The sequence below is a fragment of the Cupressus sempervirens genome, chromosome 4 (genome assembly GCF_028749045.1).
Source record: "Cupressus sempervirens isolate cs-2001-9-10 chromosome 4, ASM2874904v1, whole genome shotgun sequence".
NCBI lineage: Eukaryota > Viridiplantae > Streptophyta > Pinopsida > Cupressales > Cupressaceae > Cupressus > Cupressus sempervirens.
This window is the reverse complement of record NC_143121.1, coordinates 809159057-809183609: the sequence shown is the minus strand read 5'-3', so window position 1 is coordinate 809183609 and position 24553 is coordinate 809159057. Positions and strand designations below refer to the sequence as shown.

The window sequence follows — 24553 nt, the reverse complement described above, 5'->3', positions numbered from 1 at the left end:
GCAACTCAATGTTGATTTTTGAATGAAATCATTCCAACCAGCTTTGTGTTTTTTTTCCTCAAAGCCTGCAATCATAGGAGGGATTTTGTCCTAAAGTAATTCTGGGGAGAGTACAAGTTCTCTCCTTCCACAAAAATAAATTTCATTTCATGGCTAACCTTTCAAATGAACTATCTGCTTCCTTTTATAAATTTTAGGAGGGGAAATAACAATGATTCCTTTCCCCTCCACAAAGTTCCTCTTTTTAAAATAAACATTAATCCAATGTGTAATTAGACCCCTTTGCCTAGGCATCTCATTTGATGCACAACTTCTAATACCTTTTTAATAAATAATTACACTATCTTGCCTTTACAATAAGTTAACCATTAGATAACCTGTACTACTTTCATAGATATCACTAATAGCAGCTACAAGTAAGGAAACAGTAGTAAAAGGTACATTATGAAATTAACTTGGAGGGTATGACTAGCATAGAGGTGTATGATCTACACCGGAAACAATAGTATTAGTACTGAAATCTTTCCATATCCCTTCAAAATATTTATCAAATCTCTTCACAATCAACACTTAAAACATTAGGCAATCAAAATACATCAAGTTGGTCCAACATTCAACTGGAAACTCCACTTTGCAACTCAATGTTGATTTTTGAATGAAATAATTCCAACCAGCTTCAGGTTTTTTTTCCTCAAAGCTTGCAATCATAGGAAGGATTTTGTCCTAAAGTAATTCTAGGGAGAGCACAAGTTCTCTCCTTCCACAAAAGCAAATTTCATTTCATGGCTAACCTTTCCAATGAACTATTTGCTTCCTTTTATAACTTTTAGGAGGGGAAATAACAATGATTCCTTTCTCCTCCACAAAGTGCAAAGCATCTAGTTCCTGCTGATAGAAGAAAATAATATGAATTTTATGCTATAGTAACTCTAAAATAACTTGTTGCATTCTATGTATAAAAAATTAAAAGCCCTACAAAAACGATAGAAGAAATTAATATGAATTTTATGCAATAGTAACTCTAAAATAAATTGTTGCATTTTGTGTATAAAAAATTAAAAGCCCTACAAAACAACAATAAATAAATATAGTTTTGTGAATTAGTTAGTAGATGAAAACTTTATAATTGCAAAAAGTAATTGAATTATAAATTGTTTTGATTGGACAAACAAATAAAGGAAAAAGTTGCACTCCCTACTGTAGCACAAAACAACCACTCAAATTATCAATAAATATATTGTGCGGAATTATTTTAAATGCAATAAATATGAGAATTTTTTAGTTCAAAAAGTACTTGAATAATAAAGTGTTCTAATTGGACAAACAAATTAAAAAGTAAAAGTGCATTGAATGCTATAGTTTCTTGCCTATGGGAGGAACTAATAAATCAATCATCTATCCAAGTTGGAGAAAGAATCAAAATGACACAACTATGCAATTCCGACCAATTAGCCTATATGCTAAAACTTGGAAATTAGGCTAATTCCACAAATCAGTCATGCTTGACAAGGGGAAATTACACAAATATTAACTAGACCCTAAATTTGAATTTCCCTTGAAATTAACTTCAACATCTTAGAGGAGAAATTTAATTTTTGATAAAGATTTCCTTGAAGAAGAGAGCTGATAGTGAAGTGATTCCACATTATCCATTTTGATGCTTGTAGGTAAAATTTAGAGATTACTCAACAGTGTTAACAATTATATTTAAGACTTCTTACTTGAAATCACACTTTTAACTTTCTAAACTGAAGAATATGAGGTGTTTATTCAAGATGTTGACCATCTTTGAGAAGAATTTCTGTAAAGGAACTCGTGGCCTCTTACATTACAGCTAATTAATTGATTAGAAAGACATTTTTTGCTAGCTCTTCAAGTCAAATATTCTTGGGCTCAGATTTATGTCTGAGATACTTCTACAAGTAAAAGAAGCCAGTGACACTTTACATTTTTACGAGGTATAATAATTTTGATTGTATGCCACGGATGTCATTTTATAGAAACCATGTTAATCATTTTTTTTGGTGGGTCTTTGACTGCTTGCATATAGTGATTTGCTATCATTACCTTAGGTTTGTTGGGAATATGTCATGAATTGAGCTAATGCTGTTTTTGTCAGACAGTGTTTGTTGTGAAACTTAATTTAATATGCGTGCATGATTTTTCTTATAAGTCTTCTTGTAGTTATGGGATACTTTGCAAATTGCAGTCAATACCGTATTTTGACAACTACAATTGGCTATTCTGCAACAGGTTGAAGGCCGCCGCCGGTTTCGTATTATCAGGTTGTGGGATCAAGATGGGTAAGTTTAATCATTTTAGTGCCAGCTAATAGACATTTAGCTTGATTTAAATTCAATAGTCTTTGAAATCTGCAATTGAAAGTTTTGTTGCCTACTTTTTTCTTGATGATTCATAACAATTACATTCTAAAGAATCTGGGTAACAAATGTGAGAAAGAAGTGGACAATCAATGAATCAGTTCTATTTAGCACTTTTTAGCTGTTTAATTAATTGTATTCTGTTTTCTCTGCAAGGAAAACCTTTTTAATCAAGGCGTTTCCTTTTATTCCGATTTTAAAGTAGTGTTGGTATTAGTTTACCAAATTAACATTAATCTTTGAAGGCTTTATGTTTCTCATAAAATGAAATACAATGAATTCACCTCAGAAATTACTTTTTATTTTCTTTTTATCTGTATGGAAATAAAATTGCATGAAACTAAGTTGCTTATGGCTACACATGATAATTAAAATGAAAAACACATATACTATGACAAGCCAACAGAGAAAAAATAATTAAAGCTCTCGTGGATTGTACCTTCACATATGGCAAAATATGATTTTTTATTATAATAATAAAAAAAATTGATCTCTCCTGTAAACTGGTCAATGGAAGCAATCATTTGGTTGGTAATCACGATGCATTAGGCAACTATATTAGATAACCTCACAGCTCCTGCATCATGTATATGCTGCAATGTACAAAGACTTGGATATGATAGAAACTGTAAGTGAGAATATTTGAAAGAGCGTCTATTCTGACTAAATTTCTGTTTAATAATATATCTAAATAATTACACAAATTTATATATAGCTTTAACTGAAATTCAGACAAATTTATATATGGCATTAACCTACATAGAGTAAGCGTACAATAAAATATATACATAATTTTATTCACGGAGTTTTGAAACACACCTGTTCTCTTTATTAGGTTGGCCACTCTACTCTTTTGCTGTTTTGACACAATTTATAAAGTTGTGGCACACTCTAGGAGGATCATGTGTATTCTGACACAACATGTGCCCATGCATCATGCTTATGCACTACAAGCCTTGGCTAGGACAGTCACAAGCGTCACTGTACCCCTAATTGGACAGCCACTGCATACCCCTTCTCTTGTAGCCGATCACTTGATCTTGATCAATTAGATGAGAATTATCACAATATCCAACACATTCAGATTCTACATTTTTTTAATAATTTTGGGTAGTCATTTAACTAACATATCCATACATTCAAGAACATCCACTTACAAAAAATAGGATATAACATTTTTAATCAAACTATTTACATTCCTAACATTTTATTTTGAATTTGGGCACTTAAAATATAAAGTTTATGTTGCTTTCACTATTGGGATTTCAATAAGGATTACACCCTATTTATATTTTCACCCCAAATAGTAGTATGCATGTTATTTTCACTGTCGATAAAAAGTTTTATAACCCCATTCTTGAGGACAGCTTGGGACATTGTTTTGATTTGTTCATTATGTATGTATTTGGCACTTATTATGGATTCCATGTTTACAGTCTAGGGCTTCCACCCTTAAATTACTTCATTTAGAAGAATAAAATTGTTGAGATTGCTAACCTTTTGGCCCTTGGGGCATGTCTTCTGCCATCCTCCCTAGTTTACAGCCGGATTTTCCCTTCAATCCCTGGGTAAGGTGTTCCATTTCATTCATTTTGAACTTTATAGTTCATACTGACACCTGCATAACATTCATAAAGAAAAACCATACAAAGTACATTATCTTCTGAAAGATGGAATATTTTCACCATGCCGCCTGCTCTATATTAGCTAATGGATATTTAAAATTAAATTTTCTACATAGATATATCCTTTCCCTGTCATTTAGAGGGTAAGTGAAATTGAACCTCTTAGGCACTAGTTTTCTTCCATAGGATATACCTGTGAGTCTTTGGCATATCCTTTGTTGTTATTAGCATCCATAGAGAGAGAAGTACCTAGTTAGGGTTTTGATGTCTTGTTTACAGGCTGCAGCAATATGGAGTTATTCTGAAAAAAATATTTGTAAGTAAGTCTGATCTGACTTATTGAGTCCACTTTTTCCTTAATGATGAGTTCATCGGCAGGCTTGAAATGGGGGGTTGAAAATCATTACAGTTATTTCCAGAAGAACTGTATAAGTAGTTCTTTTACACTTTCTGGGAGCTAACATAAGTCCCCAATATTATTGTCCTGTGAAGAATCCATCTTGACCACCACAAATTTTGTTGAATGCTATGGGATATAATTCTACAAAACCATGGATAAGAATCATCCATTCATCTCTATAAACATGCAAGTCCTTTGATTGTAATTGCTCGACTTGTACATATAATGAACAACCATAGGTGCTCACTTTATCAATTTGGGAAGCTCCAATTTTCATCAAACATAAGACGAGGGCAAGGGAAATGTGCTTCTTCTCTAGCATTAACTAATTGGAATACATTCTGGGATATGGAATTATTCAACAACATAATAGAGAGCTCTTCTTAAATCAAATTTTTATTACTGAAGTATTTACTGCTTTTGCTCTGAAGTTGTTAAACTCTGGCCCTTGTTCTAGAATGCCAAAGATACTGCCACAAAATTTTGTAATATTCTTTGCAAAGCATTATAAGACAAATGCATAATTCACAGTTACCAAATTCTGACAATTACCTTGAATCCAGTAAAATAACTCGACATCTTCCGGCCAGATATGTCTGATTCAAATCTTAAGATAATCTTGACAGGCAACAAAAAAAACAAGGAATTGTACTCCTGTGGATGTAATTCAAGGATTATCCATAGAGAAAGAAGAAACGAACAAATTGTGAATTACATTTTAGTATTTTATTAAAGGACATTCTGTACATTAAGAAAACCCAGCCATTATTGCCAGGGGGCTGGTCTGCTATTCAGCCAGGATCAGGCATGTTCTGCAACTGATTCGGTGATCATCTAGTCCTCCTTGTGATGCTAAGAACATCAAATGGAGAATTTTCCCCTGCAGACATGGTTGTATGAATTTAGATTTGCAGCAAGGAGTACAACTTAAGGCATTTTAGTAAGTGTAGAACTGCTTTCTTAGCTACTATAGTTGATTCTATCTTATAGAATTTTGATACTGCTACTCTATGGCATATTGCTGGATTTTGTGTATAACATATCTGGGCAATTGAGGCTATGAAATATAGTTTGCTATCTAATTTATATAAATGTAACAGAAACATTGTTGAGAATTGAACTGCAAAATTGGAGATTGCATCAAGCAGCAGATATCGAAAAATAACAATAATATGAAACCTATAGATTTTAGCAGATCGAAGAATGGCAAAGACAAATTTTCTGGGAAATTTTTCTAAGCCAGAAGCAATCAAACATTGAAAGTAGAAAAAGCTCGGAGAAAGATCAATATCTCAAACTGTTAATTTTGGAAACAATAACACTAGAAATTTCAATACTTGGGAATAAAGTGCAGTGAGATAAAGATATACTTGTATTTTGCACCTAAAGAAATGCCATTACTTACAGTAAAAGGAGATATGTATTCATGCAGCAAAAGAGATGATGCTTTTTGAACCAATTTTAAATTCTCCAGAGCAATTAATAATTGTTCCTTACTGTACTATCTGGTGGCTTCTTTTATTTTGTATGGCTATTCTGCCATTGCATCTCTTTTAGTTTTGTTATTGTATAAAATAAAAAACAAAATTCAGAAATCTTGATTGATTTTGCTTCATATTGAAATGCAGGTATCGAGTTGCAGAAGTTGATTGGTTTAGTGATGTATGTCCTCCAAACGGAACTACAGAAAGAGAATATGTAAGATATATATTTTTCATATAACTTGGACTCTGTGTGTGTGCGCACGCATGCGCGCTTGAGAAAAGTGTTGGTTTTGGGACAATACAATCCTTTGTATGGAACTCTGGCACTTTGGTTTCAACATCATCATTTAGTTATTTAATTAAATTCTGGTCTGAATATAGCTTTAATTTATAAGATTTTGAAATTTTGGAAGAAACTAGGAAACATTCAGTCAGTGTTAACTGATGTTCGATTTCCCATGGGAAGTGTAGTCACTTGTGATTATTATTGTTATAAATTAAAAATGCAGACGAGTTTTAGAGCAGCTTGTGGTGGAAGATTTTACGTGAAGAAAACGAAGAAAACTAATAAAGAAGTTAATGTAACTGCAATTTCACAGTTGGCAAGAACAACAATATGATATTGAGAAGATTTAACCCATCCCAAACGTAGACCCAAAGTAGGAAAAGAAACTCGTGGAACTACTAAGCAGATCCTGCATAGTGCTCAGAAGGGAATTGTAGGAAATTAACAAGACAAAATCATGGGAACCTTGGAAGAAAAGGAATAAAAAAATTTAAACCAAGAAAGTTAGAAAATAACAAATGCAAAAAAATTGGTCACGGATGATGGATCATGGAGTGTGATCCCGAAACGTTGATGTAAAAAACTGGTCACACAATCAAATCCAGATAACAAATGCACTAGACTTTAATATTTATATCATAGTTTCAAATCTTACCATCTAGCAGAGCTCAAGAGATTAAATCTTGGCTCAGACTCAATGACTTAGTAAAAAAAATGGGTAAAATAACTTCTATTCATTAGCTTTGCCAAAAGTTTGGAGTGCTTTCTAAAACCTCCCAAGATTCTCTAATAGTTGGTAAAACTCGCCACAACTTTGCTAGGCAGGGTACTTGGCTTACAAAAGAACTCATGAGTCTTTGGGAGAGCATCAAAACCATTATATAAAATAGAAGATAGAAAAAGAAAATATTTCTGGTTTTGGATATCTTGCAAATTATTACAATTTTGTTCAACATCTGTATAAGGTTTTTGGTACCATTCAACAGTTTCTAGTTTTAACATTTCACAAATTTTGCAGCCACAATTATGATACTCCTGAAATAAGTGTTTGAGATTGAGGAGTCTGAGAGAAAAGGAACATCTATTTATTTGATGTGTAAAGCATACTATTACTCTTTTGTTTCCCAACTAGTTCTTGAGTCATTTTTGCATAATTATTTGTCATAGACATCACGATAAACATAATCATATGAATAGAATATGCAACAGCCTTGGCACTGATATACGCATTCCCGCACAATAACATTTTCCTATTTGACATGATTATTAGGTTGAAATTTAGTTAGTTTTCTTCTACAAGTCAGATTCTTTCTCTTCAATTTCATTAACTCATTTCCATTTGAGCCATGTGCCTCTGCCTGGTCCAAAACTCTGAACTTTCCCATTCTATAGTATCCCATATCTCTTGAGGAACTTCAAGGGATCCTGAAATAATGTAGAGCATTAAAATTGATTTGTAAGGTCAAAAAAGTTACAACAATTCAACAACAATAAATACAGGAGGAAGTAAAAATTTAATGGAGAATTCTTAGAACAAAGCAAGTTGGCAGATGAGATATAGTAAATGGAACATCCTTTGCTTTACCCTTATATTGTGTTTGATTTTGAACACCATCAGGTTTCGACCTTATGGGAATGCTTGGGAATTCGGGATTATTCATGCTTACCATGAAACCACAAACTAAAAGTTTTAATCAAGATTTAGAATGCATAGTCTATAGACATCACCAAATGAGACCAGTCAAACCACCATTTCAGTTGGTAGATTTAAGAGTGTTTTTCTTGACAAAAAGTGAGATTGTGCATCTCTCTCACAAGTCAATAATGTTGTCTGGTTAATTAGTGCATGCTAGTGTTGTGGAGAGGTCGGCAATTGGCCGATGGTAATTGATGGCTGGCACCCTCAACAATTCTATGTGCGTGGTAATTACCTTCGAGAGATGATTATGCTATGTTATGATGTGGTCATAATACTGATGTTGGGAATACTCAGAAGATGCATTGTAGTAATTCTGAGATCACTGAATATGCAGTTGTGAGTTCTCTCAATACATTGTGTATATGCTTACTGTTATAGTTTAGTTGCATCCTGTTATGTAACGAAGATAGACCCTAAGGAGCAAAATTTTGGCGCCATTGCAAAAACTCATACAACCCTTTGACAACACTGGCAGGTACTAACTAACCCGATAACAAATAACTCTTTGAATTTACACATGTACTTGACCTATACACCGCATGATAGAAGCACATCTATACTTTGCTCTGTGCACAATCAATCACATTGCAGCATAAATACATCCTCTAGTTTCTCATTTTGTAAAAAGGTGAAAAATATTTAGTAAGGTGGTTTCAACCACTCAAAATCAATGCCGAAACCAACACTTCTTCATGCATGACTATATAAATTATGATATTTCATTATTATATCTATCTTTGATCAATTTGTCTTTCCCATATTTTCCCTTGAGGTTATCTATAGTTCATAGCATGGGTAATTCCTTTACCATACAGGGATGAATCTTCATCTTGGCAATGATAAGTAGTTACTCCAAGAAATTAGAAGCTTCAATACAATTATTTTATTATATGAGTTAACAACCTTAGCCCAGATTAGGCGTTGTTGCATATACATCCTTTTCTTTATTCAATTGTTTTGGCCAAAGTAACAAGAATCAGAATTGGATCGGAATCAGCAAGGCTGAATTGAATTGTGAATCGGCCACAAATCGGAAAATTAAAAAAACACTTGAAATTTATTGAGTAGCTTATTTCATAAACCCTTTATCGCTGATTTGATTCATCGATTCACAAAAAATCATTTGGCTTGAACTGAATCGCGTGAATCATCGTGATTCTCAAAATTGTGGTTTTGGCACAATTTTAGGTTCAAATTCATTTCTGTTATAAAAATATAATTATTCCTTATGATATTATAAAATTACTTTCGTCATTTTTTAGAAAAATTCAATCAATGATTATTAGTGTAAAAAGTTCAGAGGAAAGAGGTTTGTATGCTCACTATCCACAACCAATGTAGCAAATGTTTCATTCGCTTTAAACTAATTGCACAATGAACCTAAAGGAAATTTGGTTGGCACTGAATAGAAACCTAGATTTTTTTTCTACAAAATTTATTGGATTGCATCTGCTAGATGGCATATTTGTTTCTTCTTACGATGTTGGGCGCAATCTGATTAAATTTAAAAATTATGATAAACTTATGTTACTTCTAGCAATCGTGAAAGATTTTACATTATTTTGTGTTGCATATGATGTAAGGTGTGCATAATTAATTTCAATTTTCAAATTGAACTTTCTAGCACATCTGACAATGAAATTTGTAACGAGATATTTGAGGACCATATTATTTGGTTTGGATCTTTCACATAGTGCCCTCTCTAACCTGAAAGTGTCTTCTTAATGTTGTGACTCTTAGCTACAAGAAATGGCAAGAGGAGCAGCAGATTTGGCACACTCTTGGATCAGGCATGCAGGTGATGCAGCACGGACAGGTACTGTAGTAGTATTTATAATTATTAGCTTCTTTATTTGCTTGTCTCAGAAATTTTGTTTTGATAACTTTTGATACATTGTAGTCTTTATAAAAAATTTCATTTCTACTAAATATCAGTTTTACAGTTATGTGCTACAATGACAAATTTCAATTTTCTGTAGATGTCTTTCTGATTAAAGTAAAATGCTTACTTCAAAACTGTCAACATTTTGGTAGAAACACCTTTTCATTTTTTATTTCTTTCTTTAATAAAACTCTAATATAATCGGCCACAGAATATCCTGTTTTACAGTTGACAAGATCGCTTCTTTTAAGATATTAGAATACTGCAGAAGACAATGTGTACATGCTATCTTTCAGTTGATAAGACCAACTATTGTGTAGTTAAGAAAAATCTTATAGAGTATAACCTCCTTAAATCTGAGACATTATAGCAGTCCGTACAAAATAAACATTGCAGAGCTCTAAATATTGTTCATATCAATTAATGCTACTAAATTATTTATGGTTCAGAAAGAGGTTTTGAAGCCAAGTATTCACCTGGAAGTAGGAAATGCCTGATAAATCTATTACTTATCTAAATTTGCAGACAAATTTTCACAGTTCTACATGCTTATAATGCCAAAAAATGCATAGCTAAATCTCTAAGTTGCCAGTTCAGATTCTGGTACAGATGCAGGTTCGAGATTCGGTTTCGACATTTGCTCAATTTTTTTGGGGGTTGGGTTTGGGTTTGTCCATACAAGATTTTTTAATATAAATGGAATCTTGTTTTTCTACTAACCACATAATGAAATGTAAAGTGTCGTAAAAACAGGTAGGGTGAAGGGGATTGGAGTTTGCGTCTTTAAAAGAAGAGTCCTCCAGTAATATACCTTTCCTTCTCCACTTGATACCTACACTGGTTTCAATATGTGGCTATATCAATCCTTTTAGTTGTTTGTAATGTATTACCATATTTACTATTCCTTTCAGTCATGTTATGAGTTCAACTAAGATTCATTAAGATAGTCCTACATACGTATTTCATATGAATGGGCGGAACACAGTTTCCAGTTCATCAATTCACAAGAAAACCATTGTCACTGAATTAAACAGCATAACATAAGAGCACCACTTTCTTTGCTACAGAAGAATACAATTTCTAGCCATGTATTTTAAGTGGATGACCACGCCACTTAGAGCGACGAGGGACAGAATATTTCATTCTCATGGGTGTTTATAAAATAGTTCATGGATGGTCAAATCAGCCATATCATATTATTCCCGATCTTCACTTTAGCCTTTTGAAGATACGGATAGCTATACAAAATGATGAAGGTTATCTCCCCTTATTAACACAAACATACACTACAGAATAGAGAAATAAAAGCAATTTGCAAGAACAGAAAATGGACTTCTTATTATTTCCTATAAAATGGATTACAATATTCATATATAGAACATGCAAAGCCACATAGACATTTACTTACAATATTTTGTAGGCTAGAGCCACCATATCATATCGAGAACTGTCCTAGACAACCCTTTGGGCCTTCTTTATATAGGCAATTTTCCAACGTCCAAGAAGGTTCTAGAAATTTTTGCTCTAAACTTTGAGGCCAACCAACCCTAACATATTGTTATTCATATTTTATTACATGAGATTAGGCTCAAACAACTTTCGGAACTCAAAAATAAATTTTGAAAGAATTTTGTTTTTTTAAATTTCTAGTATGACTTTTGAAGACCATAACTCATCTCACTAGTTGCTCCAATTGGCTATGATGACTTCATTTGGAAAATGCCACGAACTATTCTACAATGTTTGACTAATGCAAGCATGACTAGTGCAAGCACTAGTTAGCTGAGGTTTGACCCCTTTTTAGAGCTTTATAGCCTTCAAAACTGAGTTCAAATTTTTTATTCCCTACTTTCATTACTGAAAATTTTCAATAACTTTATGAATAGACTTGATCTTGTAATGAAACTTTACTGGCAGGCTGATATATCTGAAATGAACCTCCAGGGAAGAAATCAAAAAGCTCAAAGGCCAACTTACTTAAAATATTAAGCATCCAGAAATAAGCTCTGCACTGAGATAGCCCTTATTGAAAAAGACAAAACATAAATATATTTGGATGATGCAAAATCGCCCATACGCCCAAGATGCTCCTACATCACAAAACCCAGTGAGAAAAGTAAAATCTGATGTGACATGAATTGTTCTATATGTAATTGTCCGGAAGAGTTGTGCTTTGTATAATTGTCCAGAAGAGCTCTGCTTTGAATAACAAGGGAATCGTTCTGCAACAAGGAAATTCAATGGAGGGGAGAAGGCAAATTAGATGGTCTGTACAACTGCAAAGGAAGTCTGTTCAGTATAATTGTCCAGAAGAGCTTTGCTTTGAATAACAGTGGAATCATTCTGTTCAGTATAATTGTCCAGAAGAGCTTTGCTTTGAATAACAGTGGAATCATTCTGCAACAGGGAAATTCAATGGAGGAGATAAGGAAAATTAGATGGTCTGTACAACTGCAAAAGAAGTTTGTTCGGTATTATCTGAACAAGAAGATGGCAGTGAATACTAAGGAAGTTGAGGCCTGCCCAGAGCCCCATTGGGGAGAAACATTCAATTTGGAATGTGAGGGGAAAGGAGTAGATGAATTGTGAGCCCAAATTCATTTGAAATTCGCCTAAATTGACCCAAATTTGGCCCGGGCGTGCGTGACTAATTCAACATTAGCTGCAAATGCGTGGTAAGTCATCCAGGGTCCTGTTGACCACTTTAGAGTGAATTACCCAAAAAAAGACGAATTTAAACCATATACAAATCAACTTAGATTTTACAGCAAATAGACTCTTGGATTTGGTAGGGACTGACTGAATATGGTAACTTAGCTAAATATCTCTAATCAATTTTGCAAATGATCACTAATAGGTGGACCATATGTGACCAGACATTTTGAATTACACTATCTGTATGATTAAGAAATTGTGGGGATGTAGAGTTGGAGATATGGTAGACAGTTGTCTTCTTTGACCTGATAGACAACTTTATCAAGTTATAGTAAATGTGAATCTCCTGGAGGAAGTAAAGCATTATAGATATTGCAGTATACTTGAAACCGTAAGCATTCTTATTGTGATCCAATGATTTTGGAATACATTTGAAACTCCCTATGTATAGAGATTGGACTGGTAAAGAAGCAAAGTTGGTTTAAGAAACAAATTTGAGCTATCCTCAAAAATGTAAATTTTAGAATTTAAGTTGACTATTTTGAATAGTGCAAATTACTGCCAATATAATGTTTATGCAAAACTTTGTTTCTCTTATCTGAAAAGTTCCAATGCATTTTCAATAATTTTGAGACTTGCCTTTGGCAGACCTATATTTAGGTTCCGTTAGCAGCAATTTCAACCTCTTGTCCAAATTTGCTGCAAATTCTGCCATAGGGGGCCAAATTCACCGAAAAGTCTGTCAGCAGAATCTGGGCTGAATTTCGAGTGAATTTGAAATGTAGAGACAGAATCCAAGTTGACTTTAGGCAAAAAATGACTTCTAAATTTAAATTTTAAAGTTTCTTTGGTCTAATTTATAATCTATTCGACCCTCCAACCCTAAAATAGACCACTAAACAGGCCGAAAAGGATGTTTTATATGTCATTTGGACTAAAATGTAATATATATGGTGGTGTATATTGCTAGGATGCTTTAATATTAGCATAGTGAAGAATGAACTTATTTGCTGCTGCATACACACACATATACACACATATTTCTGGATGAACTTGCATATAATTTTTCATCGTCAATGTTTTAGAGTGCACTACATGATCCATCATCAAGATGAAACACTAGCTAGAGAGCAAAAAACGATATATATCCTAGTTACCGGAGTTGTGCTTAAGAGACCGGATTCAGGTCCAGCTCTAGGTCCGATTCGGATTCAGATTCGTCTGGATCCCGGAAGGGTCCTTGTTTTGGACTGTAGACCTATCTAGATCCATGGACCACGAATCCAGACGAATCTACAGGGTCAAATCCGGACCCCGCATGAATCCTGCACGAATCCCCAAGGACCCACATGCCAAACTTGGAATAAATGTATATAATGCATTTATATTTTTATACATACATACATACATACATATATATATATATATATATATATATATATATATGCACTCATGAATCATAATGGGAAAAATAAAAAATTATGAACCCATGAATCAGATTCTTGAACCCGCATCGGAGCCCGAACTTGAATTGGCAAGTAAGATGTGTATATATATGTATGTGTGATAGAGAGAGAGAGTGTGTGTGTTTTTGTATGGATGACCCCAAACTAATTCAAACCCACTCTCAAAAAATTGAGCAAATCTCAAACCTGAATAGGATTTCGTAATATCTTCTGAATCTCTCAAGATTTGAGGAGCATAGAACCAAATACCTTTCTTGGGAATTTGTTGGCATTCCAAAAGATAAGGTTTTTTTCATTTGTTTGGGATACTGTTGAGAGAAAACTTGGAATATATTTTGGCAATCCAGTAAATGAAAAAAAAAAATCAGATAAAAAAGAGACAAACTGATGTTTCCTAGATGTGAAGCCATCCTTATTGCATTCAAAGTGAGTGAATAAAAGTTTTAAAAACTATACATTGTCACTTGGCTTGCGGGCAGCTTGGTTCTCCCACAAAGGATTAGTCTCGCCCCACCTTGTCACTTCTCAACCCCAACTTGGCAACAAGAAAGACTAAGGTAAGGCAGGTTGGGCATTGGGCTGGCTCCTTGGGATACCTCTAGTCCAACTTAAACAACTAGAAGTTGTGAATTTTAAAGTGTAGTTTTTGCTTGTTAAGTTTGAGAGTGCTGATTACATATAATTAATAATTGTAAAATAAATCTTATCATCAATGTTAATAAATAGCTTTGCCAAAACTCCAACGAGCCCTTCATACAAAAAATTCTGACTAAGGTTATAAGGTCTATTTACCCTACCATTCTTCTTTAACTCTAATGTCAAGTGACTAATCTATACGCAAAATGGTAACTACCATGAAATGGGTATCAATGCCTTTTACCAACCATGAAGTCATGGGTGACAAATTTTTGGCTCATTAAATCACCTATCTGTTCCATCATATTTTTATAGTTATTATATGTAGCCGCAGTAAACATTTTAGAATGGGTAGTGCCAATGATTTGAGCCTATAGTGTTAGGGTTTATTGGTTATCCATCCATCTCCATCTTGCTCATGGAATTGATCCAATTAAAGCCATAAGCAACAAATCTATTGATGAAAATTATTTGATCTAACATCAAATGAGATATATTAAAGATGGTGCTTTTGGTAGATTCAAGATTTGAAGTCAGTGCCATTGGTTAAATCTTGTAAGAATTTGACTAGTCAACCCTTACAGTAGCTACAGGAATGGGGCAAGGATCTTAATACCCCTACTTCTTGGTGTACCACAAAGAATGCATCAACCCACCTTTGATAATGTTTGGATGATTGATTGATGCCATTATAGATGATTGATTATGTTTCTTTACTCTATAAAATCTTCTCTTTGAGGCAATATATTCTTAGTTTTTTGATTGATGCCATTACTAGTACTTCACCACCATGGAAGGAAAGGTCCTTGTGTTATGGATACAAATGTAGTTCAGACAATAGTGGGCATGGAAATGCTTCCTATTTCTATATCTTTGTCTCCAGTAGTTAATACAATCAATTTGCAGGGGATTAGCTCTAATTTGTTACTCATTCAATAAATACTACTTTATTTGCATTGGAGCAACGATGAAACAAATATGGTGATCAATTCATAAAATGTAAATAATAGGGCCCAAACATTATTAGAACGTTCAATTGTTAGGGACTTGATGCATATGCGGTTGTTGTCATAGTCTAGTTGCTCTCCGTAGCGATCTTGGTTATACATCTTTCCTTGTGAAACATAATGTGTACATGGATGACATGTATGTCTTGTATGGACATGTCAAATACCCATTGCATTGACTTAATCCATTCATAGTCAATGTGTTTCCAATGCTAGACTCCACTAGAGAGGCTAAGGCGCAATCCTTAACTTTATAGTGCTAGAAAGGAGGAAATATGAGGAGGTGTGGAGTTGTTGGTCCACACCCCACCCATGCGTGAAGGAAAGAGTTGATGTGGAGAGTGCATTCATTAGTTTTTTTCTCAATGCCCTACAATCTATAGGGTGCAAGGCCTATTTTACTAGTGAGCATGCAAAAGATAAACCTAACTAAAGGTTTTGAAAGCATGTGCCTACTATAATTCTAGAAAGCAGCATGGGGCTGAGATAGGGTGGCCCAAGTGTGATGCAGGATCAATGAGATGCTAATGATCAGTTGAAGGGAAGCAAATCAAATATGTCATGGTTATGCCAACTTTATAGTCCAATACTGACAGATTGGGGTTCTCAGGTGTAATGAAAAATGTGTTGTCATTCCACCACCTTTATATTTGAAATGAAGGGTGTTCCCCTTAATACTAGGAACACATAATAGAAATAGAGAAACAATAACAATTTGCGCGGACAAAATATGGGTGTCTTATTATCTCCACAAATGTGGAATTACATAATTCTGAAATTAAATATGCAAACTCACATGGGCACCTTCCTTACAATAATTTGTAAGACAAAGCTGCAAACTATCACCCAAAACTATCCTAGACAACCTACAAACCTTCCTTACATTGGCAATTTTCCATTCCCTGGGAAAGCTCTTGACATTTAACCCTAAACCTTGAGGCCGATCAACCCTAAAAATACATATAGAGTTAGCCCAAAACAATTATAAATGTTATTTTGGGATTTTAAGGTAGCCCAACTTCCGAAGACCATAACTTGTGAACTGTTGAGTCGAATGGCTATTATGGCCTCATTCTGGAATCATCATCTTCTGTTCTACATCGCCTAACTCATGCAAGCTCCAATCAGCCAAGTTTTGGGCCTCATCCGGGGCCTCTAAGGCCTTCAAAACTGAGCTCAAGGTTTTAATACCAAAAATCTGCAATAACTTAACGAATAAACATGATATGGTAATGAACCTCAACTGGTAGGCTGATATATCCAAGATGAACCTCCACCTCTGAAATTAGAACATTTTGAGCTCGTATGATAGACTTATGAAGTAACAAGCTTTCACAAACAACAACTCTGCACTGAGACAACCCTTATTCAAGAGATAGAAAGGAAATATTTTTGGTTGATGCAAGATTGCTTTTACACCCAAGATGCTCCTGCATCAATATGAATTGTTTGTAATGGCTGTCTTGCCAATTATTAGTATGCATCAGTGGAGGATTTGGGTTCTGTATCAATTTTGAATTGATAAATCAATTAAAGGGAGTAGAAAAAATATATATAAGTCTCTTGGGCATTCATCAAGATATGGCCCCATAGATACAAGGCATTGCATCTGTTAGATAGCTAAATGGATAGATAGGGCTCCAAGAAACCAACTGTTGATGTATATGCATATTTGCTGAGCCTACTCATATTTGCTGCTGCTGGGTTCAGGATTGCCACACACTGGGTTCATATTGGTATTAAAGAATCCAGCTCATCCTGCAGTATGAGGATGGGATGGAACCGGCCTAGTGAGCCTTATTGAATGAAAATTTCTCCCCTGTTTGAGTGTATTGAGAAATCATGCACCTTCCTTGGTAACAACTATCAACTCCAAGAGATTAATCTATACATAAAATGAGTAGTATGATGTTAAAAACTAAAAATTGATGATAGTCTCTCTAACATCTTCAATTGCCTTTTAAGCTTCCAGCAGTGACAACATTCATACCTGGCATTTCAGGACAGCAGTGTCCCATCATAACAACTATGTTTGTTGTTAAAATTATCATGATCAGCAATCTTTCCTATAATGTTATGACAGCAGTATTGATGCCCATGTTATTTGATCGCTGAACAATAAAGATGATCTAAATAGTGTACTGATCAAGAATTATACAATTCACAATAATGACACAGTGGTACTCATCTTTGATCATAAGAAGATTATTTATCACTGTAGAATAGATATGTTAAAAGACATTGATGATGAGAAAAAGTCAAGTGGTGTGACATTATTAATAGGCTAATAGCTGATATGCAACAATTAATTTTTTTAATATGACCTTAGTAATACAACCATGCTTACAAATAAGTAATGATAAAAATGTCTATTTGATAAGTAGAATTGACAGAAAGTCAACAACAGCACTATGATCTGTGGTGCAATAATAATGATAAGTCAGAGGATAGCATAATTATTTGATTTTTTCCTAGTATATGTGCATGGGTCATCAATAATGACAGCAGTGGCTTTCCATTATCAAAGGCAACAGTCATAATCACTGATCACAATAACATCAATCATGTTTCTTATTCACAGGGTTTTCAAACCCAATAAACCAAGTAACTAAAGTTTATAAACTATAAATACCTATTATGCATCAACTAGTGTGACATAATGGGTGTTCATGCATCTATTTTAATGGGGCTTGTCACCAAGGAGAGTATTAAGGACCTAATGGATGGTCATGCATCTATTTTAATGGGGTTTATTGCAGAGTTGAATGTCATAAAACTGAAAGGAGTTGTTTCCCCAGATGATGGCAAAGCCGACAAATTGCTCACCATGTCTCAAAATCTGGACAAAGGGGTTGAGCAACTTAAACATGCTCACGAATAGTCAATCCTTAACCTTGAGGAGGTTGTTTCAAAAATCTATTAAAGGTGAATGGCTGTGGTTGCTGTGAGCTGAATGTCCATGGAGAGTAGCACGGATGGGCTGAAAAGACTGAGTCAACAGGTTACTATTCTACATGGATTAACAGATGGGGCATCTGGTTCTCCTACTGGTAGCAACAGATCCAAGATCATCGGCAAAGACCAGGGAGCTAGTACTGATATGATGCATGGTCCTGTCAGTCAGCTCAGGAACAGAGATAAGGGAGCTACTATGGTGGATTCAGTGATGAAAAAAGTGAGGAGTATCAATGAGGATATTATTTCTAAATATGAACTTCTTTTAGAAACTCTGTAATGTGGTTGTTTTATGGATATCTTGCCTTTCCGTTTGGATTCTTGTTGCGGATATAGTCCACTTTTGTTTTGTTTTGTTTTGTTCTTCTGCAATGAATACCCTGTTTTTGTTCTTTGGTTTGCCTGCAGGCTAGCTTATGGTTTAGTGCTGTTTTAGGTTTCTATCTTTATGATTATTTTGGATGTTTTAAGGGTTTCAGGTCCCTTCAAAACCTGTTTTCCTATAATCAAAAACAACTGTAGATAACTATTTACTTTTGACGGCTATTCAATAATGGCAGTTGGAAATCTTAACAGCATTTATACTGCTCAAGGTATACGTTTCATCTCTGAAAGTTCTAGATAAGAAGGATAAAAATATCTGCTATTCAGCAATGACAGATGGAAATAATAACAGAATTTACACTTTCGAGATATAATTCATTTGTAGAAGTTCTAGACAAAAATGATAATGATTTCACAAGGAGGCTTAATCTAGACAACAAATAAATTTATTATGATATTACTGGTAATCCACTTATAGCAGAATGATGATTTCACCTTTGGTGGGTATTCCACCTTTAGTGGAATTATCTATTATTTTTTCCTACCTACTCAAGCATCGCATTCAGCCACATGTCATCCTTGTGGGCTCTTTTCTCCTTTTGCCTTACCTATATAAGCAGGGACATGAACATTGTACTTAGTTCAGTGTTTTGCATCTTGATGCAAAAACAGTTTGTTCTTGTCTATATTGTTCTCTTTCTTGTGTGCTATTCATTGGGCTTTAGACCTTGGGTTTCCATAGGAAAATTCTTACAACATAAGATGCCAAATGGATGCGACCAAGTTAGTAAGTTAACTATAGCTGTCACACATTGGGTGTTACAAGTTAATCCTTACTAATTAGCCATAAAACAATTGATGTTAATTAATTCACCACACCACTCTGGCTTACCTCCCCAAGTTTAAGGATGATGGTTCTTTAGTATTGACTCTAGCTTAGGCTTTCTTTGCTATTCAAGTTCTCGGCGTGCTTTCAAACTGAGATTGACCTCTCAATCTTCACTTCTCAATATTTAGCGTCTTTCTAGATTTGAGTGTCCTGCTGAACTTCATTTTTCAACATTGTTTAGTCAGGTGTCAGCTAAATGTAATTTGATTGTTGTTTTAAACTTTTAACTGATCTTCCAAGTAAACACTCACATAGTGTGTTGCAAGAGCAATTTAAGACAGTAGATCCTACTTTTTATTTTAGGCTCCATCCTGGCTTCTAGCTTGATTTGAGGATCAACTTGATCTGGTTCTAAAAGCTCTAATTCAAATGCAAGGCTGAGCGAACTAATACAATCTATATTGCAAAATGGAGTCAAGAAAGTGTGTTGTTTCACCACTGTAAGATGTTAAAAAGCATCAACAATTGGAAAGTTGAGAATTTGTGGAATAGAGGTGTTGGGACTCATACAATTTGCATACACTCTATCCAAAATTTAGAAGTCTTTACAAGAATGTCCATGAGGACATGCCACTTTCTCATTGTGAACGATCTTATACTATCGCCAAAACGACTTTGCTAATTGTAAGATAACAACTGAAATCGCCAATGTTTCTGTATCTTGAAATGAGTTAAAGATTCCACATGGTTGATGATCAATTTGCAACTTAATCTCTCCCATGATCATCCCTACTGTTGAAATCTTGGAAGGATTTAGTCATTGGCAATGAGAATGAGCACATGATTTGAAGTGTTGAAATTGGAAACGTGAAACTTTGCATCTCTAGACAATCTGTCTGCTAAGCAGAAAGGATCTCTTCCTTCTTCAATTTGACAACACAGCAATCATTGGTAGAATCTGCAGTTTTCTTTTCGTAAGTGCAAGAGTTCCTTCCATTTCCAGATGAAGGAGGCGAATTCTTGGTAGAGCCATTGAGTGAAAGATAGCAATTCTACGCTCTGCTGAGTCCTGGAAGGGAGAGAAGATGGATACTTGCATGCTGTCATTGTTTCTGCGTGAGTTTGAGTTGTTGGGTTATATAGGTGAGCATTAGGATACATTTTTCGTTTTCCCTATACTCAATTCTTTTTCAATGCACTTTGTATAGGGATCTCTTCATCTGCTCCCAAGTGCTTTAGTATTATTTGTTTAGCGTATCCCTTGGTTCCTAGTGCAGAGTATCTATCTAAAGTTATACACATTCTTAACAATTCTTGTTAAAATATGTTAGAAATTCTTTTCATTGTTCGGCCCATCTGAAAAATTAAAGTATGTTCTCTTTAGCTGGCTTATAGCCAAAGTTAGTGCTGTGAATGTGGTGCAAGCATAATTGAATATTATATCAAGGCAGATTCATGTTGTATTGTAATGTGTTCAACAATTTCTCATCCACATTCTACTGGTTTCTTTAACTCCTCTATTATGTTGTACAATTATCATGATCAGAGCAATGAAGTTACTGTATGGTATAACATTCTATTCATGGCCTCATGGTTCAGTACTTTATCTTATGATTTGAAGTTATCATTATGCAACATTTAGATGAGAATTAAGGTTTTTTTTTTGTAATAACACCCTTCTCTAATCGATGTATTTTTGGGCTATTCTAGATCGACGTCGTGCTGCTGAGATTTTAAGTCAGGCTGAGGGAATGCCAGGACCACATGATGCAGAGAGTTTTAGTTTCTGGGTACATACAATAAATGCAATTTTTTCTACTTACTGCCGGAAAATGAGTTTTTAAAAGCATTGTTTTTCTTCTTAGTATGGGAAAATGACAATCTACTTTTGTTTATCTGTTTATAACATTTTATGTTTTTATTGTTTTCCCTCTAGTTTGCTAACATCCTACAATTGAGGCCCACTGAGAGACTAGAGCTGTTACGGTTAACTGACACTCGACAGGTAAGCTTTTATGCTAAATTTTTTTGCCTCTATTTATTGTGTTGATGTGATTAGTAACTGACCTTGACTGCTCAATTGGCGTTGCCTTTTTTCTTTGTATTTAATTTTATTGTTTTTCTTTATAATAGTTCGTAATCATCTCTAATTATTTTGAACCCAGCAGAGGATCTCCCGGGGCCTGGTCCATCTAAGAGCTGATCAAGGATGTCGTGTACAGTAAATTAATTTGAAGGGGATGATTCTTTAATTCTTATAGTTGAGTTGTATTCACTATGACATTTGTCATGTTGTATCAAATATCAAACATGGGCCAACTGGCAGATTGTAATTTGTATTCCATCGAGCTTTAAGATTGAGTTGTTACTTAGACAGAAACGTTACTCTCTCCAGGTGGTGTATGATCAATTTTGTTTATAAGGAGGTATAAGACACATTCAATCAAGACAGATGGCACTGTTTTATATCAGGGAAAAGCAAATCTTCACTCTTCAATGAGTATATTTATTCTAAAGGTTCACTGTGTACATTCTCTTTCGCGACAGGTTGATTTTATGATAATAGAGATAAATCGCCTCTATGATGTAAGTGAAGCCTTCTGAGGATGCAAGATTAGTCATTTACAATAACAAGTTACGATTTTAATTCTGACAGAGTCCTGAGAGGAGTTTTCAGTCCTTACACATTTTAAAACATCAATTTATGCCAATGGCCCATATCAATGATATAATTAAAGATTATATGATGCTTTTCCTAGATCCCTGAAAGGAAATGTCACCTACCGCTGATGTGTTTATCACCCATCAATTATAGAATAAAGAATATATTTGACTTTACTTCTAGACTTTTTGTGGGCTTCTGTTTGTTTTCAATTTGGTCAAGAAATTTTGAAAGGACCATATATGTACCTTGCAGAATAGCTGAGCAGCTCCAAGCATACGTAGCAAATCCAAAAGAGAGGAGAACGCAAGTACAGACAAGCCTCCAAACAAGAATCAACGTAAGTGCAACCAAATTGTTAACCCAGAAAACTACCCAAAAATCTAGCCTAAATAATGTCAACCCCAACACTATTCAATCCCACACCCTTCACTTTTGATGTCAGAAATTCAATCTCACAGGTCGTTCACTCCAGTGAGATTCTGGGAGATGGATTTTGAAACACCTTTCTTCCACGTTTGAACAATTGCCTTGGAGAAGCTATCAAGACATCGGAAAAAGTTGGAGGAATTTTCCCCTTAGGGGGCCCATTAATGAGCACAATAGAAGCATTGGAGCATCTAACAAATAAAATAAATCATGGAACAATTGCCTCGGGAGTAGGTGGATGCACCTCGATAGTCAAGTAGTTGAATCAAAGGCTTATCCCTCACTATAAAATAATATACTCGCGGGAAGCCTTGGAGATATTTATATTCATCAAGATACAAACATAGAATGATCCGTGTAGGAACTAGTATAGTCAAATACTAAAAACATGACCATTAGCATTACGGATGGCCTCATAATAGGAATCTTCCCTTGAACTGGGGAGGCAGATTTGTAAGTTGAACCCAAACAGGTTGAACATCGAGAGGTTTAAAGATTGGTTTAGAAGGAACTAAACCGAGGCTTGATAGAGAGTTTTCTCTCTCCCCATGGCCATCAATTAATCATCAAGCACCAAATCTCTACTTTTGTACACAAATGATAAACTTATAAATTGAGGCTATGTATTGCACAAATTGACTAATTATGGCACACTTGAATTGCAAAATCTTCTCTTAATAGGTACAAAAATGTTAATAACTGGAGGTAGACAATTTAATTTTTTTCCTATTTTTCAAATATCAAAAAGTATAAACAACTTAAAACTTACACTCCTTAGGCTTTTATTGGAAAGTGATAGCCACTCTTAATGTAGTTGTTATTTTTACTTCTCTTAACTTTTGATGTAGACCATGGTCAATTGGGTGGTCGTGTTGTGATTGGTTGGTTATAGCAAACAAGAACTTTAGTTTGAAGCACCTCATCTCTTCTAAATGTTGATTCAGTATACAAATAATAAATTTTCTTTTTCAATTCAACCTATGCAACATACCAAACCCATCTGTCGTATATGAGAGCAAACCTAAACTATTTTTGGGAAAGGGAATTTACCAAAATTGAAAATGATGAAATCTCAAGGAATAAATTGACATTTGTGCCTCCTAACTAGCACTCTTGTGAGCAAAGAAAAATCAATTAACCAACCAAGATTTAAATTTAAATTTAAATACATGATAAATAAAGCAAAGATACCTATTAGTACCCATATAGAGACCCATTTTGAACTTTCAAAATTAGTCATCCCATCTCTGATTTTCATGTCAAATATTGGTGATTCCAAGAACAAGCCTTGAACCCCTTTGAACTAATTTGTGAGGTTTAGAGGTCCAGAAGTTTAAAGTTTAGGTTTGAAAGCTTAACTCGTCAGGTTTAGAGGAATAATTCCATGGTTCAAATTGATTTAGCCAATTTCATGAAGGTACAACTAGGTGCAGAATGATATAAAATGTTTGGAGGTTCATCAAGTTCAAATACGTCTAGGTTTAGTGTAGAGGTTCAAAGGATCAAAGTTTACGTTGAACAAGGTTCAAAGATTTCAAAAATGGTACTGTCGGGTTCAGCAGGGTACAACATGGTTCAAACTAGTTGAGTATGGTTCAAATGGTTCGTCGAGTTCAAGAACACATGTTCAAATTCAAAGCATAGTTTGTTAGTTCATGTGTAAAATTTTGGATAAAATATAGTTTGGACAACTTTGTGCTACTCTTTATATTTTTTTGATACTTAGAAGTTCTTCTCAAGGTTGGAGTTTACTTGTCACATCATGGAAAGAGCATAAACAAATTATATGGTTGTAGAAACCGCAAGTGAATAAGGAAAACCATTTTCATAGAT

The 24553-nt window shown here is 34.5% G+C and overlaps 1 protein-coding gene and 1 long non-coding RNA gene across 6 annotated transcripts in view; one reads left to right on the top strand and one right to left on the bottom strand.

The window, feature by feature from the left end:
* The window catches only part of LOC149563859 (zinc finger (C3HC4-type RING finger) family protein), a 49203-nt gene extending 27058 nt beyond the window's left edge, over positions 1-22145 (top strand). For both annotated transcript variants that reach the window (XM_089826990.1, XM_089826988.1), the window contains exons 13-18: positions 2254-2303; positions 6035-6104; positions 9616-9691; positions 21340-21419; positions 21566-21634; positions 21798-22145. In XM_089826990.1, coding sequence (XP_089683116.1) covers positions 2254-2303; positions 6035-6104; positions 9616-9691; positions 21340-21419; positions 21566-21634; positions 21798-21854 — 402 coding nt within the window. In that variant the 3' untranslated portion in view covers positions 21855-22145. The remainder of the gene's footprint in view (positions 1-2253; positions 2304-6034; positions 6105-9615; positions 9692-21339; positions 21420-21565; positions 21635-21797) is intronic.
* Positions 282-22996, bottom strand: LOC149563858 (uncharacterized). 4 transcript variants are annotated; one of them, XR_016364122.1, is made up of 3 exons: positions 22540-22996; positions 3879-3999; positions 282-888 (listed from the first exon to the last, which is right to left on the bottom strand). It is a non-coding gene; the product is annotated as an uncharacterized LOC149563858 (long non-coding RNA). The 4 variants fall into 4 exon arrangements; XR_016364120.1 differs by having other exon boundaries at positions 282-885; XR_016364123.1 differs by lacking the exon at positions 282-888 and adding an exon at positions 3141-3420.
* Positions 22997-24553: the final 1557 nt, after the last annotated feature.